The sequence below is a fragment of the Amphiprion ocellaris genome, chromosome 11 (genome assembly GCF_022539595.1).
Source record: "Amphiprion ocellaris isolate individual 3 ecotype Okinawa chromosome 11, ASM2253959v1, whole genome shotgun sequence".
Lineage (NCBI taxonomy): Eukaryota > Metazoa > Chordata > Actinopteri > Pomacentridae > Amphiprion > Amphiprion ocellaris.
The window spans coordinates 32,178,969-32,199,401 of NC_072776.1; the positions used below are offsets into that span (position 1 = coordinate 32,178,969).

The 20,433-nt window shown below is 38.0% G+C and overlaps 5 protein-coding genes across 5 annotated transcripts; 1 reads left to right on the plus strand and 4 right to left on the minus strand.

Moving 5' to 3' along the window:
• Nucleotides 1–1,040: 1,040 nt before the first annotated feature.
• LOC111579873 (olfactory receptor 4S2-like) lies at nucleotides 1,041–2,398 on the minus strand. The gene has a single exon (XM_023287384.2). It carries the CDS (start codon nucleotides 2,396–2,398, stop codon nucleotides 1,580–1,582), a length of 819 nt encoding a protein of 272 aa, XP_023143152.2. The 3' UTR covers nucleotides 1,041–1,579.
• Nucleotides 2,399–3,487: 1,089 nt separating this feature from the next.
• LOC118471415 (olfactory receptor 11A1-like) lies at nucleotides 3,488–4,500 on the minus strand. Its single transcript, XM_035955884.2, has one exon. The coding sequence runs from the start codon at nucleotides 4,402–4,404 to the stop codon at nucleotides 3,490–3,492; it is 915 nt and encodes a 304-aa protein (XP_035811777.2). The 5' UTR covers nucleotides 4,405–4,500; the 3' UTR covers nucleotides 3,488–3,489.
• A 2,394-nt stretch (nucleotides 4,501–6,894) lies between these two features.
• On the minus strand, nucleotides 6,895–10,040 carry LOC111579874 (olfactory receptor 11A1-like). The gene is made up of 2 exons (XM_055015438.1): nucleotides 8,376–10,040; nucleotides 6,895–8,195 (listed from the first exon to the last, which is right to left on the minus strand). The coding sequence occupies exon 1, from the start codon at nucleotides 9,968–9,970 to the stop codon at nucleotides 9,023–9,025; it is 948 nt and encodes a 315-aa protein (XP_054871413.1). The 5' UTR covers nucleotides 9,971–10,040; the 3' UTR covers nucleotides 6,895–8,195; nucleotides 8,376–9,022.
• A 2,639-nt stretch (nucleotides 10,041–12,679) lies between these two features.
• On the minus strand, nucleotides 12,680–13,623 carry LOC111579875 (olfactory receptor 6N2-like). The gene has a single exon (XM_023287385.3). The coding sequence runs from the start codon at nucleotides 13,479–13,481 to the stop codon at nucleotides 12,696–12,698; it is 786 nt and encodes a 261-aa protein (XP_023143153.2). The 5' UTR covers nucleotides 13,482–13,623; the 3' UTR covers nucleotides 12,680–12,695.
• A 2,324-nt stretch (nucleotides 13,624–15,947) lies between these two features.
• LOC111579876 (olfactory receptor 13C2-like) lies at nucleotides 15,948–18,161 on the plus strand. The gene has a single exon (XM_023287386.3). It carries the CDS (start codon nucleotides 16,039–16,041, stop codon nucleotides 16,963–16,965), a length of 927 nt encoding a protein of 308 aa, XP_023143154.1. The 5' UTR covers nucleotides 15,948–16,038; the 3' UTR covers nucleotides 16,966–18,161.
• Nucleotides 18,162–20,433: the final 2,272 nt, after the last annotated feature.

Sequence of the window (20,433 nt, forward strand, 5' to 3'; positions counted from 1 at the left end):
TATTGAAACTCCTTCTGAGGAGTCATGGGTGTCTTGGTGGCCACCCTCCAAGTCTGTCTCTTCCTTGCACAGTCGCTCAGGTTTTAAAGGTTGGCCTGCTCTTGGCTAATTCAAGCATGCACCATTTGTCTTCCATTTCTTAAGGATAAGATAAGCCTTTATTAATTTGGACTCCTGACTTATAATTTTCAATAATCTTTTTATTGAACTGCTTGGATTATTATTTTGTCTTCATGGTGTAGATATATCCAGGAGGACTGATTCACCAGTGACTGGAGCTTCCAGCTACAAGCGTCTTTATACTAAAGTCGCTCAAAACACATTCACTGCACTGAGATTAATTCCATTTCACTGAATGACTAACACAACTTGGCTGCACCTGAGTTGAATTAGATGAGTCACTTAAAAGTGAAAAAGTACTTGTACAATGATTCATTGTTGAAAAGCGATAAAAGATTAAAAATTCTGAGAGGGAGAAATGCTTTGTACATTTCAACCAAATTGCTACTTGCTTTCAGTTAATCACCAGTTTCTTGCAGCTTTTCTCTCTGGTTTTGTTTATGGGAGCTACATTGCTGTTTTTTTGTTAATCAGATGTTCAAATTATTACTACCAGAAGACATAATGCTGCCAAATTGTGTTCATGGAATCACTTTTGTCCCAACAGATTTATAACATTCATTCAAGTCAGATGTTGGACTTTCATCCCCACTTTTCCTCTCATATTTTATGGAACTTCCCCAGGGTTGTACCACTGTGTGTGTGTGTGTGTGTGTGTGTGTGTGTGTGTGTGTGTGTGTGTGTGTTCATTTCCCAGGTGTGCATGTGCTGCAGACACGGATGAGCTACTGAAAGTTCACAGTCCGCCTCCATATGAATCAGATACTTGTTTAACACCAGCAACACTGTGGTTAGTAATGCAATTTTTTTTAATCTATTTATACCAAAGAGAAAATTCTTATGGAATGTGAAAGTTATTGTTCTACCAGTACTTAGCTTGTTAACATACACAAGTACACAAGTTCGTTTTGTTGCTTAAACATCTTGAAATTACAAAAAAAAATCTGTCAGTACAAGAAAATAAAGAGAATGCAGTTATTCGCTGCTGTTAGCACAGCTTATATACCTGACATTTTCTGTAAATAAAATGTTGACACCTGCGCTTCATCAATACACAAAAAACAAAGTTTACAAATGCACAGTACACTTCACAACCACTGCTGTTGTCAGTTTAAGTTTGCTTACGTATTTAGAATTGCTTTAGTGTTTTCTACATTGTGTTTATTTAGTTGAGGAGGATCAACAAAGTAAGCCTTTCATTGTACAGTGTAACTGTGATTTTCTGTGTAAAGAAAATAAATGTCTTGAATCTTGAAATACACTCACTGGTTACTGAGTTCAAGCAAGCATTTATTGGATAAATGGGTACATAGAATGAAGGGAACACTGCATACATGTTATCATATCAGTGAAGTTAACATTATTGTCCTTAATATATGTGAGTAATAGAAACAAATTTCAATTCTCTTACAAGCAAGTCAAACTCCTGCGAGGCTATTTGAGAAGGTATTAGTGTTATTTAGTTTAATCTGACATTACAGAACATCTTCTTTATGTGTTTAGAGATTTCTTTCAGTTTGACTCCATATATAATTGGATTAAAGAGAGGACTATACACAACCACTTGTAAATTCATAATTAATCTCACAGTTTTTGGAAAATCAAATTTCACTTCGGCCATAATGAAATCAAATGCACACAAACAGGAGAAACTGATTAAAACAATCAGGTGAGGTAAACAGGTTTCGACAGCTTTTCTCCTAACATCTCTGCTGCTTCGGTACGATACTGTAAGTATCTTTGTGTATGAGAAAAGTATGAAAAGCACAGGGAGTATTACAATGTTGAGAAACACAATGAAACCATATATTGGTACTGCTGTGGAGGTCACACAGTGAAGTTTCTGGATTAAATTATTGCAGAAAATTCCTTTCAAAGTAAAGCTACAGAGTTGCTTTTTGCCGCCCAGTGCCAGTGCCGGTGCCAGTGCCCCTCCGATGTGACAGCCAGGCAGAAACCAAGCATAAAATAGTAAATCATTAATGGTTCTTTTTGTCATTACAGTTATATATTGCAATGGTTTACATATAGAAACATATCTATCATAAGCCATGGCTGCTAACAGTAAGAAATCTGAACCACCCAATGCATAATACATTAAATACTGAAACAGACAGGCTGCATAGGATATGACCTGCTTCTTTGATAAAACATCGATAAAAAGTTTCGGGTAAATTGCAGTGCTGAAAAGAAAAGAGTTCCAGACTTTTAGCTTTGCTAAAAGTCTGGAAAATAAGCCTGATGAATATTGGGAGTACATTCTTTGATCAGATGACATCAAGATAAATTTTCTTGACTCAGATGAGGTTCAGTATGTTTGCTGTGGACCTGTTCAGGATCACCACAGTGAAAGCATAGGCCCAGCACTGAAGCACAGAGGTGGAAGTGTGATGATATGGGGCTGCATGAAGGCTAAGTCTGTTGGTAAGATGACATTTGTAGAGTACACTATGAATGTTTGTGAATATCCCAAAACATTGTCTGACAAGATGAGTCCCTGTCTGCAGAAGCTTGAACAAGAGGAATATCACAGCATGATAACTATTCACAACACAAAATCGAACAAGAGCTTCTAAAGAAGACAATAGTGAAAACTATGACCTGGCAGAGTATGTCGTCTGACTTGAATCGCAAAGAACACCTTTGGTGTACGTTAAAGAAACACAGAAATAAAGGCAGACATACAAAGAAGTAAAATATTTAATGTTTCAATGTCAGGACTGACTTTTATTGCACCAAATTCCTGCTGTCAAGCCTTCATTTTGAATCTAATAAATCTAAACAGTTAGTTTTCAATTTCACATGAAAACAAAAATGTACAGTTTAACATAGAAATAAGGCAGTTATTGAGAGTGGAATAGTTATGATTCATTTGACATTTAATGATGTGACATTGCAAACAGATGTACTCACTTCTGTTGTAAGCTGTAGGTCTTCAATCTGCCTGTCAACACTGATAGTCAGCATGATAACATTTTCTACATTTACATTTTTATGACCAAAGTAAACTTCATCAGTGCCAGACAGTGTTTCAATACTGTGTGAATATCTTCACTAGTAAAAGAAAACAACAGAACTAGTAATCACTCAACAGAATAAAAATGAGTTGCATTTTTTCCCAGCACAGCAAACACATATGTCAGATGATTAGAGTGTAAGTCTTATTATTCTTTAAATGGTTACAGAGAACAGTCATCGCAATAAATAGTTTACATGGAGAAATGCAAGAACTGTGCACTGTAATGACAAAAAAGTCACCTTTCATTAGATATCAGTTTGATACATGAATTAATTTTATCTTAACAGTCAGTTAAATGTGAAAATCACACATTGAAGTGAAATGACCCATGTGATGTTAGTGTTAAAATCTTATTTCAGTTTGACAGAGCAGAACATCTTCTTGATATGTTTAAAGATTTCTTTCATTTTTAGTCCATATATAATTGGATTGAAGAGAGGCTGATATAAAGCCGCTTGTAAACGTGTGGTTTTTGAGAAATCTGATTCCACTCTAGCTATGATGACCTCATATACAGCCAAAGAAGTGCAGCTGATTAAAACCAGCAGGTGGGGAACACAAGTCTCTGCAGCCTTTTTCCTGACATCTCCACTGCTTTTATAGGTTATTTTCATTATCTTTGCATAGGTGAAAAGTATGTAGAGAAGAGGAAAAATGACCACATTCATCACAGTAACCACACCAAACACAGACAGCACTCTTGAGCTCGCACACTGGAGTTTGAAAACTGAATTATTGCAAAAAATTCCGTTCAGACTGAAGCTACAGAGTTTTCTGTCAGCACTCAGTACTATTGTAACCAGCATGTGACAAGCAGGGAAAAGCCAAGCTGAAAGCAGTAAAACAGTGATGGTGGATTTGTTCATGATAAGTGGATGTTGTAGAGGTTTGCATATAGACACAAATCTGTCGTAGGCCATCGCTGCCAATATCGAGAAATCCGAAAGGCCTAAAGAATACCATAAAAACCACTGAAACAGACAAGCTGAGTAAGGTATGATTTGTCTCTCTGACAAAACATCAACAAAGATTTTTGGGTAAATGGCATTGCTGAATAAAATAGAGTTCATTGACAAAGCTGCAATGAAAATGTACATCGGCTCATGGAGGTTTTGGTGAATCCAGATCAGGTACACAATAGTCGAGTTACTGCAGATTATTAAAACATAAAGTGTAATCATCAGTATAAAATAAAGATACCTGTATTTGTGAATTTGTACATAACCATCAAAGGTTATATATGTTGTATTGAACTTATCATCCATGAATGTTATCAACAATTAGACATTAAAGAACATAACAGGCAGAGTGGATAACAGTAAAGAAAAAGATATCAGGATTCCATAGACACACAAGTGTGAGATACCTGACCATGAGATCCACTGTCATCTCCAGATCACAGGAAGTAAAATAAGTCAGTGGAATGATTTTATAAAGCATTTTTCCTCTCTATGGATCTCATTAATCCAACTGACCTGCTACCATGTAAACACTTCAAACCAACTCTTGAGGCTGAACCCATGGGTGTTGGTGTTGTTTGTTGTCTTGCTATGCCTTCAGCACAACAGTCACAAAATGTCACAACTGAATTTATTCAGACAAGAAATTATAGCTAAATATGTAGTAGTGAACAAAAGTTCACATGAACTTGTAAGGACCATGGATATCGTTGCAGTTTTGAGTTCATCAGTGGCTCTTATTTTTCTGTGATGGAAACATTGAAACAAATGTGCCTTGTTATAAAAAACAATCATGCATTTTGGTTCTTTCAAAGATTTGTTATTGGTGTTATGGAAATATGACAAAATATGCTGGGTCAAAAATACACATGTAACAATTGGAATTACCCGTTTTGATGATGTAGAAAGCCGGGGTAAATACATTTTCTTAATGGGATTGCCTGTTAGCATCTCGTGAATGATTACAACTGACTACAGCTGCTGACTCTTGGAAGCTACTTTAAATAGGGCCCATCTGATACAGTCATTAGCCTCAGCCTAAAACACTACAGCGGGAAAGTCTGAGGAGCTCAGCAAAGTTCTGAAAAAGTAAACCACTGACTTGAACAAGCCAGGAATGTGGAATATGGTTCAGGCCATATGGGTTCTGTAAACCGTCTTGAGACAATCAGAACTGTAATTGGCACTATATGAATTAAAGTGAATTGAACTGAATTGAATTGAAAATAACCTGGAGTCATTTCAAATCAGCTACAGACCAAATTCATCTGTGCAAACAACTGCTTGTAGTATAAAGTTCATGGTAAAGTTGGGTACCACGTCACATTGTCAAAGAAAAGGCTTTCTGGAGGAAAGTTCTGTGGACAATCACCAGTAATATGTTTAAAGGGGAGAAGGTGAGGCCTTTAACTCCAAGAACTACAAACCTACCTTTAAGCATTGTGGTGGCAGTATTATGAGAGAAGCATGGCACCACCATGCTACTCTCATGATGCTGCCACCACCATGCTTCACCTCATGATGCTGCCACCACCATGCTTCATATCATGATGCTGCCACCACCATGCTTCACATCATGATGCTACCACCACCATGCTTCTCATCATGATGCTGCCACCACCATGCTTCACATCATGATGCTGCCACCACCATGCTCCACATCATGATGCTGCCACCACCATGCTCCACATCGTGATGCTGCCACTGCTCAGCTTAGAAGCAATGCAGTTACTGGAAAGTGATACAATTGTGAATATTTGGAGATTTAGGTGATGTTGGACAGAGGTGTGCTCACCTTTGCTGAATACTGTACCATTCTGTGAAGCAGCCAAAACATCACAAATGACTGCAAAAATACATGGTTACATTTTGTGTGTTTAGAGTGCACCCAAAAAAAGAATTTATGTTGTTTTAATAAAGACGACAAACTGCAGCAGTAGCAGCTTTTGTCCTCTTAATATTCAGCACAAATGTCTATGACACAGAGAGACAAATTCACAAAGTGCTCAAACACTGAACGACTACAGGAGTTTTCCTTCCTGAATACTAACATTCTCCTCCTGTGTCGTTCTGTGACATAACTTTTGGGTTCAAAGACTTATTTGACATTTGAAGTAGCAATGGGCAGATTTTATAACTATCTGCCTGGAGGAAACGAAAACACTAGTTAGTGTAGTTAAGTTTGCCTTTTGAATAGTGCTTTACACACAAAATCTGACAAATTCTTCCAGCTTTTGGGTCTTAAAGTCACAACTTGTTGTAAAAATAAGGAATTTTGTCTGAAATTATCATGTGCAGGAGTAGACAGTAAACCACTTGGTGTAAGGTAAACAAATTCTGTTATGTACAATAACATGGTTATCTTCAGTTTTCTGAAGACCTGAGACATTAGTGTCTGCATTATTATAATTTTTACAATATCATGAAACTGTAAATTCAAAAAATACACTTTGAAATATTTATCCTATGATCAATATGCAGCTTATTACAGTTTTTGTCTATTGATAAGACACTGTTCCTGAAAAATAGCACACATTTCCCAAAACACTGCACCCTATTTTCTTTATTAGGACACAATTCACAAAGCACTGCACACTTGTGTCAAAAGCGCACTTCATTGTCAAAATTTGAATTTTGTTTTCAAAATTAAGACACACAAAGCAAAAGTAGGACACTGCACTGCTAAATATAAAACACTCTTCACTGTTACGGCGGGTACCGAGGCTCAAATGCAGGAAATGAGAAAGCAGACGAGTGAACAGTTTTACAATGCTTTTATTTACAACACAAGAGATAAATACAAAGAACTACAACTAGGAACCGGAATTAGGAAACCGGAAACGGAACTATGAATAACCGCTGAATGTGGAACTGAACTAGATACCCTCTAGAGCAGGCCTGGCCAACCCAATGGCTCCTGAGCCGCATGCAGCTCTTTGCCCGGTTTCATGTGGTTCTTACATTCACATCGAATTTTGTGTTTGTGTTATTTTTTTACGGAACATGTATCTCACGTACATGCACGTTGACGCAAATGATTTGGAGGCAAAAACCATTGAGCAGTGTAGGCCTACCAAATTCACTCTCAAAATGGCAGGGAAAAAAATGCACAACCAAAGGAAATATGAAGATGAACACAGGATGTTTTTAACGTAGTGGGAGAGTTTTTTTGTTGTTGTTGTTGAACGTAATGGCAAGCCAATCTGCCTGATATGTCAGGCATCATTAGCGCATTTCAAGGCTTCAAATCTTCAGCGGCACTTCAGTTCACTCCATGCTAACATCGACCAGGAATTTCCAAAGGGGACTGAACTTCGTAAGCACAAGTTGGTCACTTTGAAAGGTCAGACAGAAAAGCAGACACAATTGTTCCAAAAATTTACAAAGCACTCAAAGACGGTAACGCTTGCATCGTATAAACTTGCTTGGAACATTGCACGGGCTAAAAAGCCATACAATGAAGGAGTGTTCGTCAAAACATGCCTCAGTGACATTGTTGAAATCTTGTCTCCTGAAAACGACAAAGTAAAACCAATGGTATCAGACATCTAACTGTCCCACCACACGGTTGAACACAGAATGTCGGACATTAACATGGCTATTGAATCACAGTTGCACTCCGACCTTCAAGTCTGTGAGTATTTTACATACATACAAGACAAGCCTCAGCTCTATGTAGAGAAGAATTCTTTTATAGGATTCAGAAAGGGAGAATATGGCGGCAGAAAACCACAATAACTTGAGGGTTCAAATTGAACCATTCCCGAATCAATAGTCCTCTATGAAAACTAACATTGTCCCAGACAACAACAAAAGCCGTGTATTTTTGCCAAACGTCCTGCTGCACTGTGCCAGTAGATCCTCTAAGTCCATCTAGGAAAGTCAACAAATGCTGGCTGTTCTATGGTCCCAGAACTGCTTGATGGTGAATTACTCCCAGATTGTTTATTGCAGCACAGAGGGTTACGTTGCCCCACACTGACCTGGACGTTGACTATAGCCCATTGTCCAATGATGTTTCTCCCTCTTCTCCTCCTCTTGGCCTCTTCCACATAGATGTATTCATGTGTATCATCAGAATTCAACTGAAAAACTCTCTGGAACAAACGCACACAAAACACAGAAAAAGTCAGTCATGTACACTTTCTGTAATTTTACCAGCACTTGTGAACCAGAATTATGCCTTAGATTTTTTACAGTATTCTCAGAACATTTCTGACTGCTTGTATTGTTCCAGTATAGACATGTCACTGAAGTGACAAACAACATTTATATACCATGTAAAGTGGTCCAGGTCCAGGTCCAGGTCCAGGTCCAGGTTCTGGTTCTGGTTCTGGCCGTGGTCTAGGTTGTCCATGTCCTCTTCTTCCAACATGACCTCTTGCTCCTCTGACATCCATTCTGAACAGCTCATTCTGTTTCCCAGCAGGTTTTATAGTGTGCAGTTCATTGGTAAAAGTGTTTTCAGTTCTGACCTGTTGTGTCTTAATTGTGACAGCAGTGTTGGAACAGTGTCCCAATTCTACCTTCTAGTGTTCACTTTTTGAAAAATGTGTGCTATGAGTGAAAAAGTGTGTTCAAATGAGCAAAAAACATGTTCAGTCTTTTGCAAAAAGAGTGCAAGAGTTTTGGAAACTGTGTACAAACCATGAATAGTGTCCAAAATTTGGACAGCAGAGTCCTGTTGTTGAGAAATGTGTGCAGTCAGTTGGTGGCTGAGTGCAGTGAATGGAATTTAGTGTCTATCAATTGAGAAAAATTGCAATACAGGCACAGCCAAATATACCAATACAGGAAGGCACAGGGTTAATATTTACCAACTAATTTCTTGACAGTTAAAATATCGTAAAATACAGTGAAACACAATCTGAATGAAAGTTGTGCTGATATTTTCTTTCACAACAGCAATAAAACTGATTGCACATTAGATATCGGTCTTGATGGTTTGGGCTTTGCAAAGCAGAATTTTGAGGCGTTGAAAAATTTCTTTCATTTTCAGCCCATATATAAATGGATTAAACAGAGGATGATACAGAACTATTTGTAGTGTCATTATCAAACGTGCAGTTTTTGGAAAATCAGTATCCACTCGAGCCACGCTCACGTCGTATACAGTCAAAAAGGAGAAGCTGATTAATACCAGCAGGTGAGGCAAACAGGTCTCAGCAGCTTTTTTTCTGACTTCTTTACAGCTTCGATAGGATATTACAAGTATTCTCACATATGTAAAGACTATGAAGAGCAGAGGGAGTATTACGAGATCCAGTAAACAAACCACACCAAAAATACGAATTATTCTTGATTCAACACATTGAAGTCTGTAAATTGCATTGTTACAAAATACTGAATTTAAATTTAAGTCACACAGTTTTGCTTTTGCGCTCAGTATGGTTTGGACTGCCACGTGAGAGGCAGGTACAATCCAACACAAAACCAGGAAAGCAGTCACAGCATTCTTCGTCATGATAGTTGGATACTGCAGAGGTTTGCATATAGACACATATCTGTCATAGGCCATAGCTGATAAGAGCAAGAACTCAGAACCACCTAAAGAGTAAAATGCAAAAAATTGAAAGAGGCATGCAGGATATGAAATGATCTGTTCTTTAGATAAGAAATCAGTGAGAAGCTTTGGGTAAACCACCGTGCTGTAAAGGACACAGTTGAGTAGCAAAGCTGCAATGAAAACATACATGGGCCCGTGGAGGTTCTTGTGAATGCAGATCAGGAAGACAATAGTAGAATTACTGCAGATTATCAGAATATATACTGCAAACAGAGTTAAAAAATAAAGATATCTGTATTTGTCCATTTCCACAAACCCACCAAGTTTTATATGAGTAACATTTAAGTCATCATCCATTAATGCCATTAAAAAATAAATCCTGGAGCAGACAGATTGTACATGAAGATGGAGAACAGTTACTACCTGTTATATTCAACTGCACATACCTGAACTTGGAAAGCGATTGGTACACTTCTAGAAAAGAGTGTGAGGGAGTTTTTTTTTATCAGATTGCTTCTTCGTCCACTGAGGATCTCTGCTCTGGAGGCCTGATGCAACATCCAACCTCCTTCACCTGACAATGTTTAATTTTTTGATTTATTTTTTGCTCCTGTCACACTTGTACTCACTGTGGACTCATTTTTCACTGCAAAACAAATCATGCACCTCTATGGAAACAGAACAACCATGGCTAGAAGTAGAGGGAAGTCAGAAATGTCATATGTGCAGTATGACACAGATATAATGCCAGAAATTACATTGGAAAAAATTATTGAGTTGAACTTATTTAATTTATTTTACAAAGATTTTTGAAAATGTCAAAATTAACCATATTGAGGTGGTATGCATATATTTGATACTACATATACACACATACACTACCAGTCAAAAGTTTGGACACACCTTCTCATTTAATGTTTTTTCTTTATTTTTTGCGACTATTTACATTGTAGATTCTCACTGAAGGCATCAAAACTAGGAATGAACACATATTTAATCATGTAGTAAAAAAAGGAAATAAGTCAAAACATGTTTTATATTTTAGATTCTTCTTTGCTTTGATCACTGCTTTGCACACTCTTGTTATTCTCTGGATGAGCTTCATGAGGTAGAACTTGAAAAGGTTCTCCACCAGTCTTGAAGGAGTTCCAGAGATGCTGAGCACTTGTTGGTCCTTTAGTCTTCACTCTGTGGTCCATCTCATCCCAAACCATCTAGATTGGGTTTAGGTCAGGTGACTGTGGAGGCCAGGTCATCTGATCTAAGCAGCACGCCATCATCTCCTTCTTGGTCAGATAGTCCTTCCACAGCCTGGAGGTGTGTTTGGGGTCATTGTCCTGTTGAAAAATAAATGATGGTCCAACTAAACCAAACCTGATGGGATGTCATGTCACTGCAGGGTGCTGTGGTAGCCATGCTGGTTCAATCTGGAATAAATCCCCAACAGTGTCACCAGCAAAGCACCCCCACACCATCACACCTCCTCCTCCATGCTTCATGGTGGGAACCATGCATGTAGAGACCATCAGTTCACCTCTTCTGGGTCGGTGGAACCAAAGATCTCAGATTTGGACTCATCAGACCAAAGCACAGATTTCCACTGGTCTAATGTCCATTCCTGGTGTTTCTTGGCCCAAACTAATCTCTTCTGCTTGTTGCTTTTCCTTAGTAGTGGTTTCTTAGCAGCTATTTGACCATAAAGGCCTGATTGGTTCAGTCTCCTCTGAACAGTTGATGTAGAGATGTGTCTGCTACTAGAACTCTGTGTGGCATTTATCTGGGCTCTAATCTGAACTGCTGATGGTCCCAACCCCATTAAGAAGGCAAGAAATTCCACAAATGAATCTTGACAAGACACACCTGTGAAGTGAAACCATTTCAGGTTCTACCTCATGAAGCTCATGGAGAGAAGACCAAGAGAGTGCAAAGCAGTAATCAAAGCAAAGGGTGGCTATTTTGAGAAATTTAAAGTATAAAAAACATGTCTTGACTTATTTCACACTTTTTTGTTTGTCACATAATTCCATATGTGTTCATTCATAGTTTTGATGCCTTCAGTGAGAATCTACAATGTAAATAGTGATGAAGATAAAGAAAAAACATTAAATGAGAAGGTGTGTCCAAACTTTTGACTGCTAATGCGTGTGTGTGTGTGTGTGTGTGTGTGTGTGTGTGTGTGTGTGTGTGTGTGTGTGTGTGTGTGTGTGTGTGTGTGTGTGTGTGTATGTACACACACCCACACACACACACATCTCCCAGCTGACTGATGGTGAATGCAGGCCAGTCTATCACAGGGCTACACAGAGAAACAAACAATCACACTCACATTCACACCTACAGACAACATAGAATCACCAGTTAACCTCAGCATGTTTTTGGACTGTGGGAAGAAGCCAGAGTACCTGGAGAAAACACATGCACAAGGAGAACATACAAACTCCATGCAGAAAGATCCCAGGTCCAGGCCAGGACACAAATCGGGGCTCTTCTAGCTGCAAGGCAACAGTGCTAACCACCAAGCCACTGTGCAGCCCCAGAGCCTATTTTACCATGGGGAAATATGAATTCTACACCGTGAAGAGGTTGAAAATATCTATTCAAACGCATATTACGGACCACAGCTTTATAATTATGAGCTTGCTGGTTTTTACAGAGTCCAGGAACAGTCGAAGATCAGGAAGAATAACGACCGCCAGCAAGGAGTTAATTAGTTGTAACACATCAGCATATAACAAAGCTAGTATTTGGCATTTATTCCTGAAGTACTGATAGTTGCCATAACAGAAACTCAATACAAACACACTGTGCTATTTATAGGTGAGTTGAAATCTAAAAACGAATTGAGAAGTCCCATCTTTCAGCTCATGTTAGCATAAAAATTGATCATGCAGAAGTCCACTAGTGATATTTTCTGAACCATACAAATACAAAGTCTAAAAGCAATGATGTGTAACAATGGAAGATAAAAACATGGAGGAAAAACCTTAGTCTGACACGCACACACTGATGAATTCCACTCTATAGGGTTCAACAAATGGAAAAGATTCTTGAAGATTTGCATCAATATATTTCATATTTATTGCAAACAAACTCAACTTGTGACTTTGCCCTGACAAAGCAACTTTCTCAGGTGTTTAGAGATTTCTTTCATTTTCACTCCATAAATAATTGGATTGAACAGAGGATGATACAAAATCACCTGTAAAGTCATGATCAAACGTACGGTTTTTGGAAAATCTGATCCCAGTCGAACTGCGACGACGTCGTACGAGCACAAACAGGAGAAGCTGATTAGAACCAGCAGGTGAGGTAGACAGGTCTGTGCAGCTTTCTGCCTGACTTCCCTGCTGCTGCGGGAGGATATTATCAGTATTCTGGTGTAGGTGAACAGTATGAACAGCAGAGGGAAAAGCACAATGTTTACCAGGCAAACGACACCAATTACAGAGTGAATGCTGGATCTCACACAGTGCAGACTGTAAATTGCATTGTTGCAGAAAATGCCATTCAGAGTCAGTTTGCAGAGTTTTCTTTCAGAGCTCAGGATTACTGAGACAGCGAGCTGAAGAGCAGGAACAAACCAGGCTAAGCCCAGCAAAACTCTAATGGTGGTTCTTCCCATGAGAGTCGGGTATTTCAGAGGTTTGCATATAGACACATACCTGTCATAGGCCATGGCTGCCAACAGAAAGAATTCAGAACCCCCGACTGAGTAAAACAAAAAAAACTGAAAGAGACATGCTGAATATGTGATGGTCTGTTTTTCAAGTAAAAAGTCGACCAGCAGCTTAGGGTACATGGCGGTGCTGAAAACGACAGAGTTCACGAGCAACGCTGCAATGAAAACATACATGGGCTTGTGGAGGTTTCTGTGCATCCAGATCAGGTACACAATGGTAGAATTACCCAGATTATCAAAATATACACAGTGAGTATGCTCACAAAGTAAAGATACCTGTACTTGTGCAATTCCATGAGTCCATCGAAAGTTAAATACGTCACATTAGCTTCACCGCCCATGAAAGACGTCTGAAATGAATGTTCAGTAACAAAACAGGCAGATCACACACAACAGCCACACTTTAGTAAAGATGTAAAACAGACTTTACAGTTGAGCTGCAGCGTCGTATTCATACCTGATCTCAACATGCATGTGGTGTTTGTTCATCTCCAGCTTTCAGAGTGAACAGTGCAACGCCGTGCAACACTTCTTTAAGCTTGTTTTATCCCCCAAAGGACTTAGAACTTGCTATAGACATCTCGGCTTCAGCAAATATGCACCGTGAACTGAGAGTGTGTGTGTGTGTGTGTCTGCTGTGTTTGTAATGGCTGAGCTTATTTAATGCTCTAATGAATGAATGAATGAGGTTTTTCCTGACAAAGATGAAGCTACCATTTTTTACTCAGACTTTTGATCCACTTGTTGCTGTGATCTAGATCTGATATGAGATTGACAATACAATAAATGTTTCATATATATATATATATATATATATATATATATATATATATATATATAGAGAGAGAGAGAGAGAGAGAGAGAGAGAGAGAGAGGGAGAGACCTGATTACCCAGTGTGGTGACGAAAAGATCAGTAAGCAGACCTTTAATTGTGTTTTCAAAAGTCAAAGCTACGCAAAACTTCAATACAGTTGGTATCAATCAGGGCAAACATGGCCTTGTAATATGAAGTCCAATAAAGTCAGGCTTTCTTTGTGTACACTGGGTTGACAAAACCAAAAACCACAGTCATCTTTCTCCATTTACCGGGTTTTCTTAATCAGACAGTGGCATTTGAAGCATCATATGACTCTTTTTCAAAATAAAATGGATCGTCGACATGATGACGACAGAAATGAGTTCAGTTTCCTCTTGTTTACTTGTGGTTTTCTCTCAATTTCTGGTTCGGTTTAGAAACAAAAACTACTTAGTTTAGCAAAAAAAGCTGCTGAGAAGTATCTCCACATTGTTTTGCTGCCACCTACAGGCATCACACCATGATGCTGCCACCACCATGCTTCACATCATGATGCTGCCACCTACAGGCATCACCTCATGATGCTGCCACCACCATGCTTCACATCATGATGCTGCCACCACCATGCTTCACATCATGATGCTGCCACCACCATGCTTCACATCATGATGCTGCCACCTACAGGCATCACACCATGATGCTGCCACCACCATGCTTCACATCATGATGCTGCCACCACTATGCTTCACATCATGATGCTGCCACCACCATGCTTCACATCATGATGCTGCCACCTACAGGCATCACCTCATGATGCTGCCACCACCATGCTTCACATCATGATGCTGCCACCACCATGCTTCACATCATGATGCTGCCACCACCATGCTTCACATCATGATGCTGCCACCACCATGCTTCACATCATGATGCTGCCACCACCATGCTTCACATCATGATGCTGCCACCACCATGCTTCACATCATGATGCTGCCACCACCATGTTTCACATCATGATGCTGCCACCACCATGTTTCACATCATGATGCTGCCACCTACAGGCATCACCTCATGATGCTGCCACCACCATGCTTCACATCATGATGCTGCCGCTGCTCAGCTTAGAAGTAATGCAGTTACTGGAAGGTGATACAATTGTGAATATTTTGACATTTATGTGATGTTGAACAGAGGTGTGCTCACCTTTGCTGAATACTATATCATTGTGACCATTGAACATGAGAATGAGTTTGCTGTACTCCAGTGGCCTCCACAGTCACCAATCTATCAGAACATCTTTGGGATGTGGTGAATCTCTGAGAAATGTTTCCTTGTTGAATCTCTGCCAAGAAGAATTAAGGCAGTTCTGAAGGCAAAGGAAGTCCCACCTGGTACTATCAAGGTGTACCTAATAAAGTGACCAATGAGCGTATTCTCAATTGTTGTTGTTGTTTCAAGCGCATGTTCATTGCACACAGCTGCAATGAACATGCAGGAACTGAGATGTAGCACCAAATCATATTACATGTCTACAGAAACTCGAGTTTTTAATAAGATCTTCACTTTAGAAGGTATTTTGAAAAATATCTTTGTCTTTATGAGCCACAGTGACATTGACATGCAGATATGAGACCCAAACGTTGGGGGAAATGTTTGTTTTCCAAAATATCATAATAAAAAAATGTGCACCCCTGTAAAGAAGGCCCAATACCTGTAAGTTCAGGTCTCCAGAGCTGGAGGTGAAGTTTTTTTTGTTTGTTTTTTCTTACCATGGAAGCAGCTCCTGGAGGGAGATGAAGTCCTTATAGATATCTGTGCTGACTCACACAATTCACTCTCTGAGATCAACACACCAAGTACAGTTCATAGCTAGACATCTGTAAACCAACGAGACAGTTGAGTAAAATGCCGTTTCTCTGTTTATTTATGTTTACTGTCTTTCATTTTTGACAGTCTGCATGAACACTGAATCTAATGTAACATGTTTAACTTTCGGTGGTCATGTGGAAATAGACAAATACAGGTATCTTTACTTTGCAATCATGTTTACAATGTATGTTCTGATCATCTGCAGCAATTCCACTATCGTGTGTCTTATCGTGATTCGCAAAAGCCTCCACAAGCCGATGTACGTTTTCATCGCCGCTCTGTTACTGAACTCTGTTTTTTTCAGCACCGTGATTTACCCCAAGCTTTTGATCGACTTTCTGTCTGAAAAACAGATGATCTCGTACCGAGCTTGTCTCTTTCAGGTGTTTTTATTTTATGTTTCAGCCTGCACTGAATTCTTACTGTTGTCAGCCATGGCCTTTGACAGATACGTGTCTATATGTAAACCTCTGCAGTATCCAACTATCATGGGAAGAAGGACCGTTACTACTCTCCTGGTTTTGGCCTGGCTGGTTCCTGCTTGTCACATCGCGGTGCCAGTTGTGAGAAATGCAAATCTCAAACTCTGTAGCTTCACTCTGAAAGGTATTTTCTGTAACAATGCAGTTCAAAGTCTTCCCTGTGCAAATTCAAGAGCGTTACTCATGTACGGTGCAGCTGTCATGTTCAATGTTACACTTCTTCCTATGCTTTTAATACTTTTCACGTATGCAAAGATACTCGTGATAGCTTATCGGAGTTGTGGGGAAGTCAAGAAAAAAGCTGCACAGACATGTTTACCTCACTTGTTTGTTTTGATCAACTACAGTTGTTTGCTCATTTATGACCTGATTATCGTGAGAATGGAGTCCGACGTTTCACAAACCGCACGTTTTGTAATGACGCTGCAGATAGTGATTTATAATCCTCTCCTCAATCCCATCATATATGGACTGAAAATGAAGGAAATTTCCAAACATCTCACATTGCTGTTCTTTCAAGTCAAAGTGAACTAATTTATCTGTAATTATCTGTAATACTGTTATGATAGCAAAGAGATGTGTTATTTGCAATTATTGATAAATGTGCTGCATTTCATTTAGTTAAGTAATTACACTTATTTTAACCATCACATGAAAAAGACCTCCACATTAGTGCCATTGTGCAGATCGTTATTTAAAAGCTTAAATGAATAATCACATCTGTCCCACTGTGAATTTTGCATATTCTTTTTTTTGTTCCTCCTATATCAAAGCAACTCAGATAAATTTAACTAATTTGGTCAGAAAATTGGAAAAGGAGAGACAAAAGTGGTGAAACTTTGAGGGTTGTGTTGTTTTGACACTTTTTCTCTGTGTGCAAAATGTCTCATGTAACGTGATAAAATATAGACCACCGTTCAAAGGTTTGGGGTCAAGAAAAGCAGTTTATCTCAATGAAGATAGAATTAAATGAATGATAAATCCAGTCTAGACATTGTTAATGTGGTAAATGACTATTCTAGCTGGAAACAGCTGATTTTTAATGGAATATCTCCATAGAGGTACAGAGGAACATTTCCAGCAACCATCACTCCTGTGTTCTAATGCTACATTGTGTTAACTAATGATGTTGAAAGGCTCATTGATGATTAGAAAACTCTTGTACAGTTATGTTAGTACATGGATACAAGTGGGAGTTTTCATGGAAAACATAAAATTGTCTTGATGATCCCAAACTTTTGAACAGTGGTGTATATATGTCTTTATGTGATGAATTCACACATCTTTCAGCATGATTGTGCAGCAGCAGAAAGGCCTTAAAATGAGACTGTCATTTAAAAGTGAATTGTTTTGAATGTGGATGCTAATATGCTTTATGTCAATTATAATAATAATAATAGTAATAATAATAATAATAATAATAATAATAATAATAACAATAATAATAAGTTTCTCATATATTTAACTATAAATGTTGTTGAAACAAGTTTTGTAAAATAGAAATATACTCTGTTTCAGTCTGGTTCCACCTATGAGAGCAAATATGTGTCTATGAGTAAAATATGTCTTTTCTGTTTGACTTTGTTTATAGATGTTGTCAAGCACATTTTGTCTCTGTGAAAGTACATTTTAAATAATTCCTATATTGGCTATATATTGTCAGAAGCAGCATTTTATTATTGGGATTGAAAAAACAGCGCAAGAGGCATTTCTGACCTGAAAAAGCATGTTGCTGGATTGTGTGCACAATACAAAATAAAATCATTTAAATAAACAATATTTTGTTGCTGTGTGTTAAAGTCCTTCTTACTACAAATATATGTGTAAACTGCAATTGTTGTTTTCTAATGGTTGATACATTTATATGTTTTGTAAGTCCAGCTTTTGGAGGTGCTATAGAAATAATATGTAACTTTAAATCAAATAACCCACATTTAAGATAAGATAAGATAACAAAGCTTTATTGTCATTATACACGTGTGCAATGAAATTACGGATGACTTTCTCCCTTTTAAACACACCAGACAAATAAGATAAGAAAATAAAATAGGAATATCAAATAACTAAATAGTGGAGTAAAAGATGGAAATAGAAATTTTTACAAAAAAAATGTACAAGAATGACTGAGCTTTTTCCATAGAGGTGCAAAACTTTATACTGCACTTAAAAAAATGAGTAAAAATATACAACTGCTTGGAGTTTAGAGGGATAATCTTCTTTTAATGCATTTGTTCTGCAACTACTTTCCTTTTCTTCAAACCCTCCTGGCTTACATTGCCCCTAACCTCCCTACTTTTTATTTACCTGTATTTACTGGTTAGATTTGCTTTTTTTTTTTTTTTTTTTTTTTTTTTTTATAAATCTTGCATAATGTTACAAGCCAACCAGGAATAATGTTCAGGCCCACGGTTGCCAATGAGGACAGGGAGTCTCATCTTCTCTGGTTGACATTGTTTTTAGGAGTGATTATGATAATAATTAGATTTAACATGTGCATAATCTGTTGCTTTTGAAAGTATTTAGAGTCCTACACCTCACATGACAATCTTCTTTCAGTGCATTTGTTCGTCAGCTACTCTTCTTTCCCTTTATCAGTGATGAATTACTTAGAATGTTAGGTTTATTCATGTAGCACTGCAAATAGGAGATGAAAAGGTCAGAAGGTTGGCAGAAAGTTAGCAGAAAGCAAGTTTTAAAAGTGATCAGAAGAGCTGTTGTGGTTTGTGAGCCTCAGAGGAATGAATTAGCAGCTTATTTACTGTAACAGCCTCTTGAAACAGATTTCTGATTTGTAATATTGAGCAGTATGTATTAGAGATGATGTAAGGATGCCGTAATGATTGCAGTTAGTGTCCTTTACTGTGATCTCCCATGTGTGATACCTGCACTCAGGTAAATAACAGGCCTCAGGGGATGGTCCGACTACAGCCAACAGCTAATTATGACCCAGTGGCCACAGTCAGCTGGACTCGTGGGACCTTCTGCCATCATTTACCTCCAAAACATCTGTCAAACTGATGCAACATTATTACAAATACTGCTTTTCACCCTTGACACCAGAGAACTTTCACTATAATTGCCTCTGTAATGAGTCGCTAATTTAAGCAAAGTAACCGTCACAATAACAAAGGTGGTCAACAGGTCATTATCTCTTTGGTCCTTAGACAATAATTAATCTCCAGGTTGGTCTTAACCCTCACAAACATGACAATTAGCCAACAACAGCAATAATGATAACAGTAAAAGAGTTTGGCTTATTAAAAGTTAGTACATGTGGCTGCTTGCTTTAATTTAGATTTTTTTTGTTAATATCAATGTTCTAATTAAAAAATGTATATTATCTGATTCATTTATATTTCCTTTAGAGGAATAATCTTCTATTGATGCATTTGATTAATTATTTCATCCCTTTATCAGCGATGAATTAATCAGAATGTAAGGTTTATTCTTGTTGGGCTGCAAATTTAGGAGGTCAAAAAGGTTATAAACTTAGCAGAAAGCACATCCTAAAGCTAAAAGCTAACATGCTTGCGATGCTGTTTTACTTATTTCCATTTTTGGAAACATTAATAATCAAAGAAGCCTTCGTTTTTGTTTTTTCTCGATGATTTCTAGCATTAAAACTGTGTCATACTGAACAGACACCATCTGAGGTTCAAGACTTTATATTGCTGTGAAAAAACTGAGGAAAAAATGTGACAGAAACCAAAAAATGAATAAGAAACACCCAGAAACTGTTTGTGGTTTAATAATCCTCTTTTGTTACATTTGATCTGAAACTACTTTTCTTTCTTTTTATTAGTGATTAATTAATTAGAATGTCAGGTTTGTTCATGTATTCATGTTCATGTATTCATGTATGTTTTGTCATTTTTTGTCTCGTTTGTGTCATATATGTAATTTGTCCATTTCTTTGTCGCTTTGTAACTTTTTTGTCTGATGTTTTGTCTCTTTTGTTTTGTTTCATGTCGTTTGTCTCATTTTTTGTCGTTTTGTTTCTCG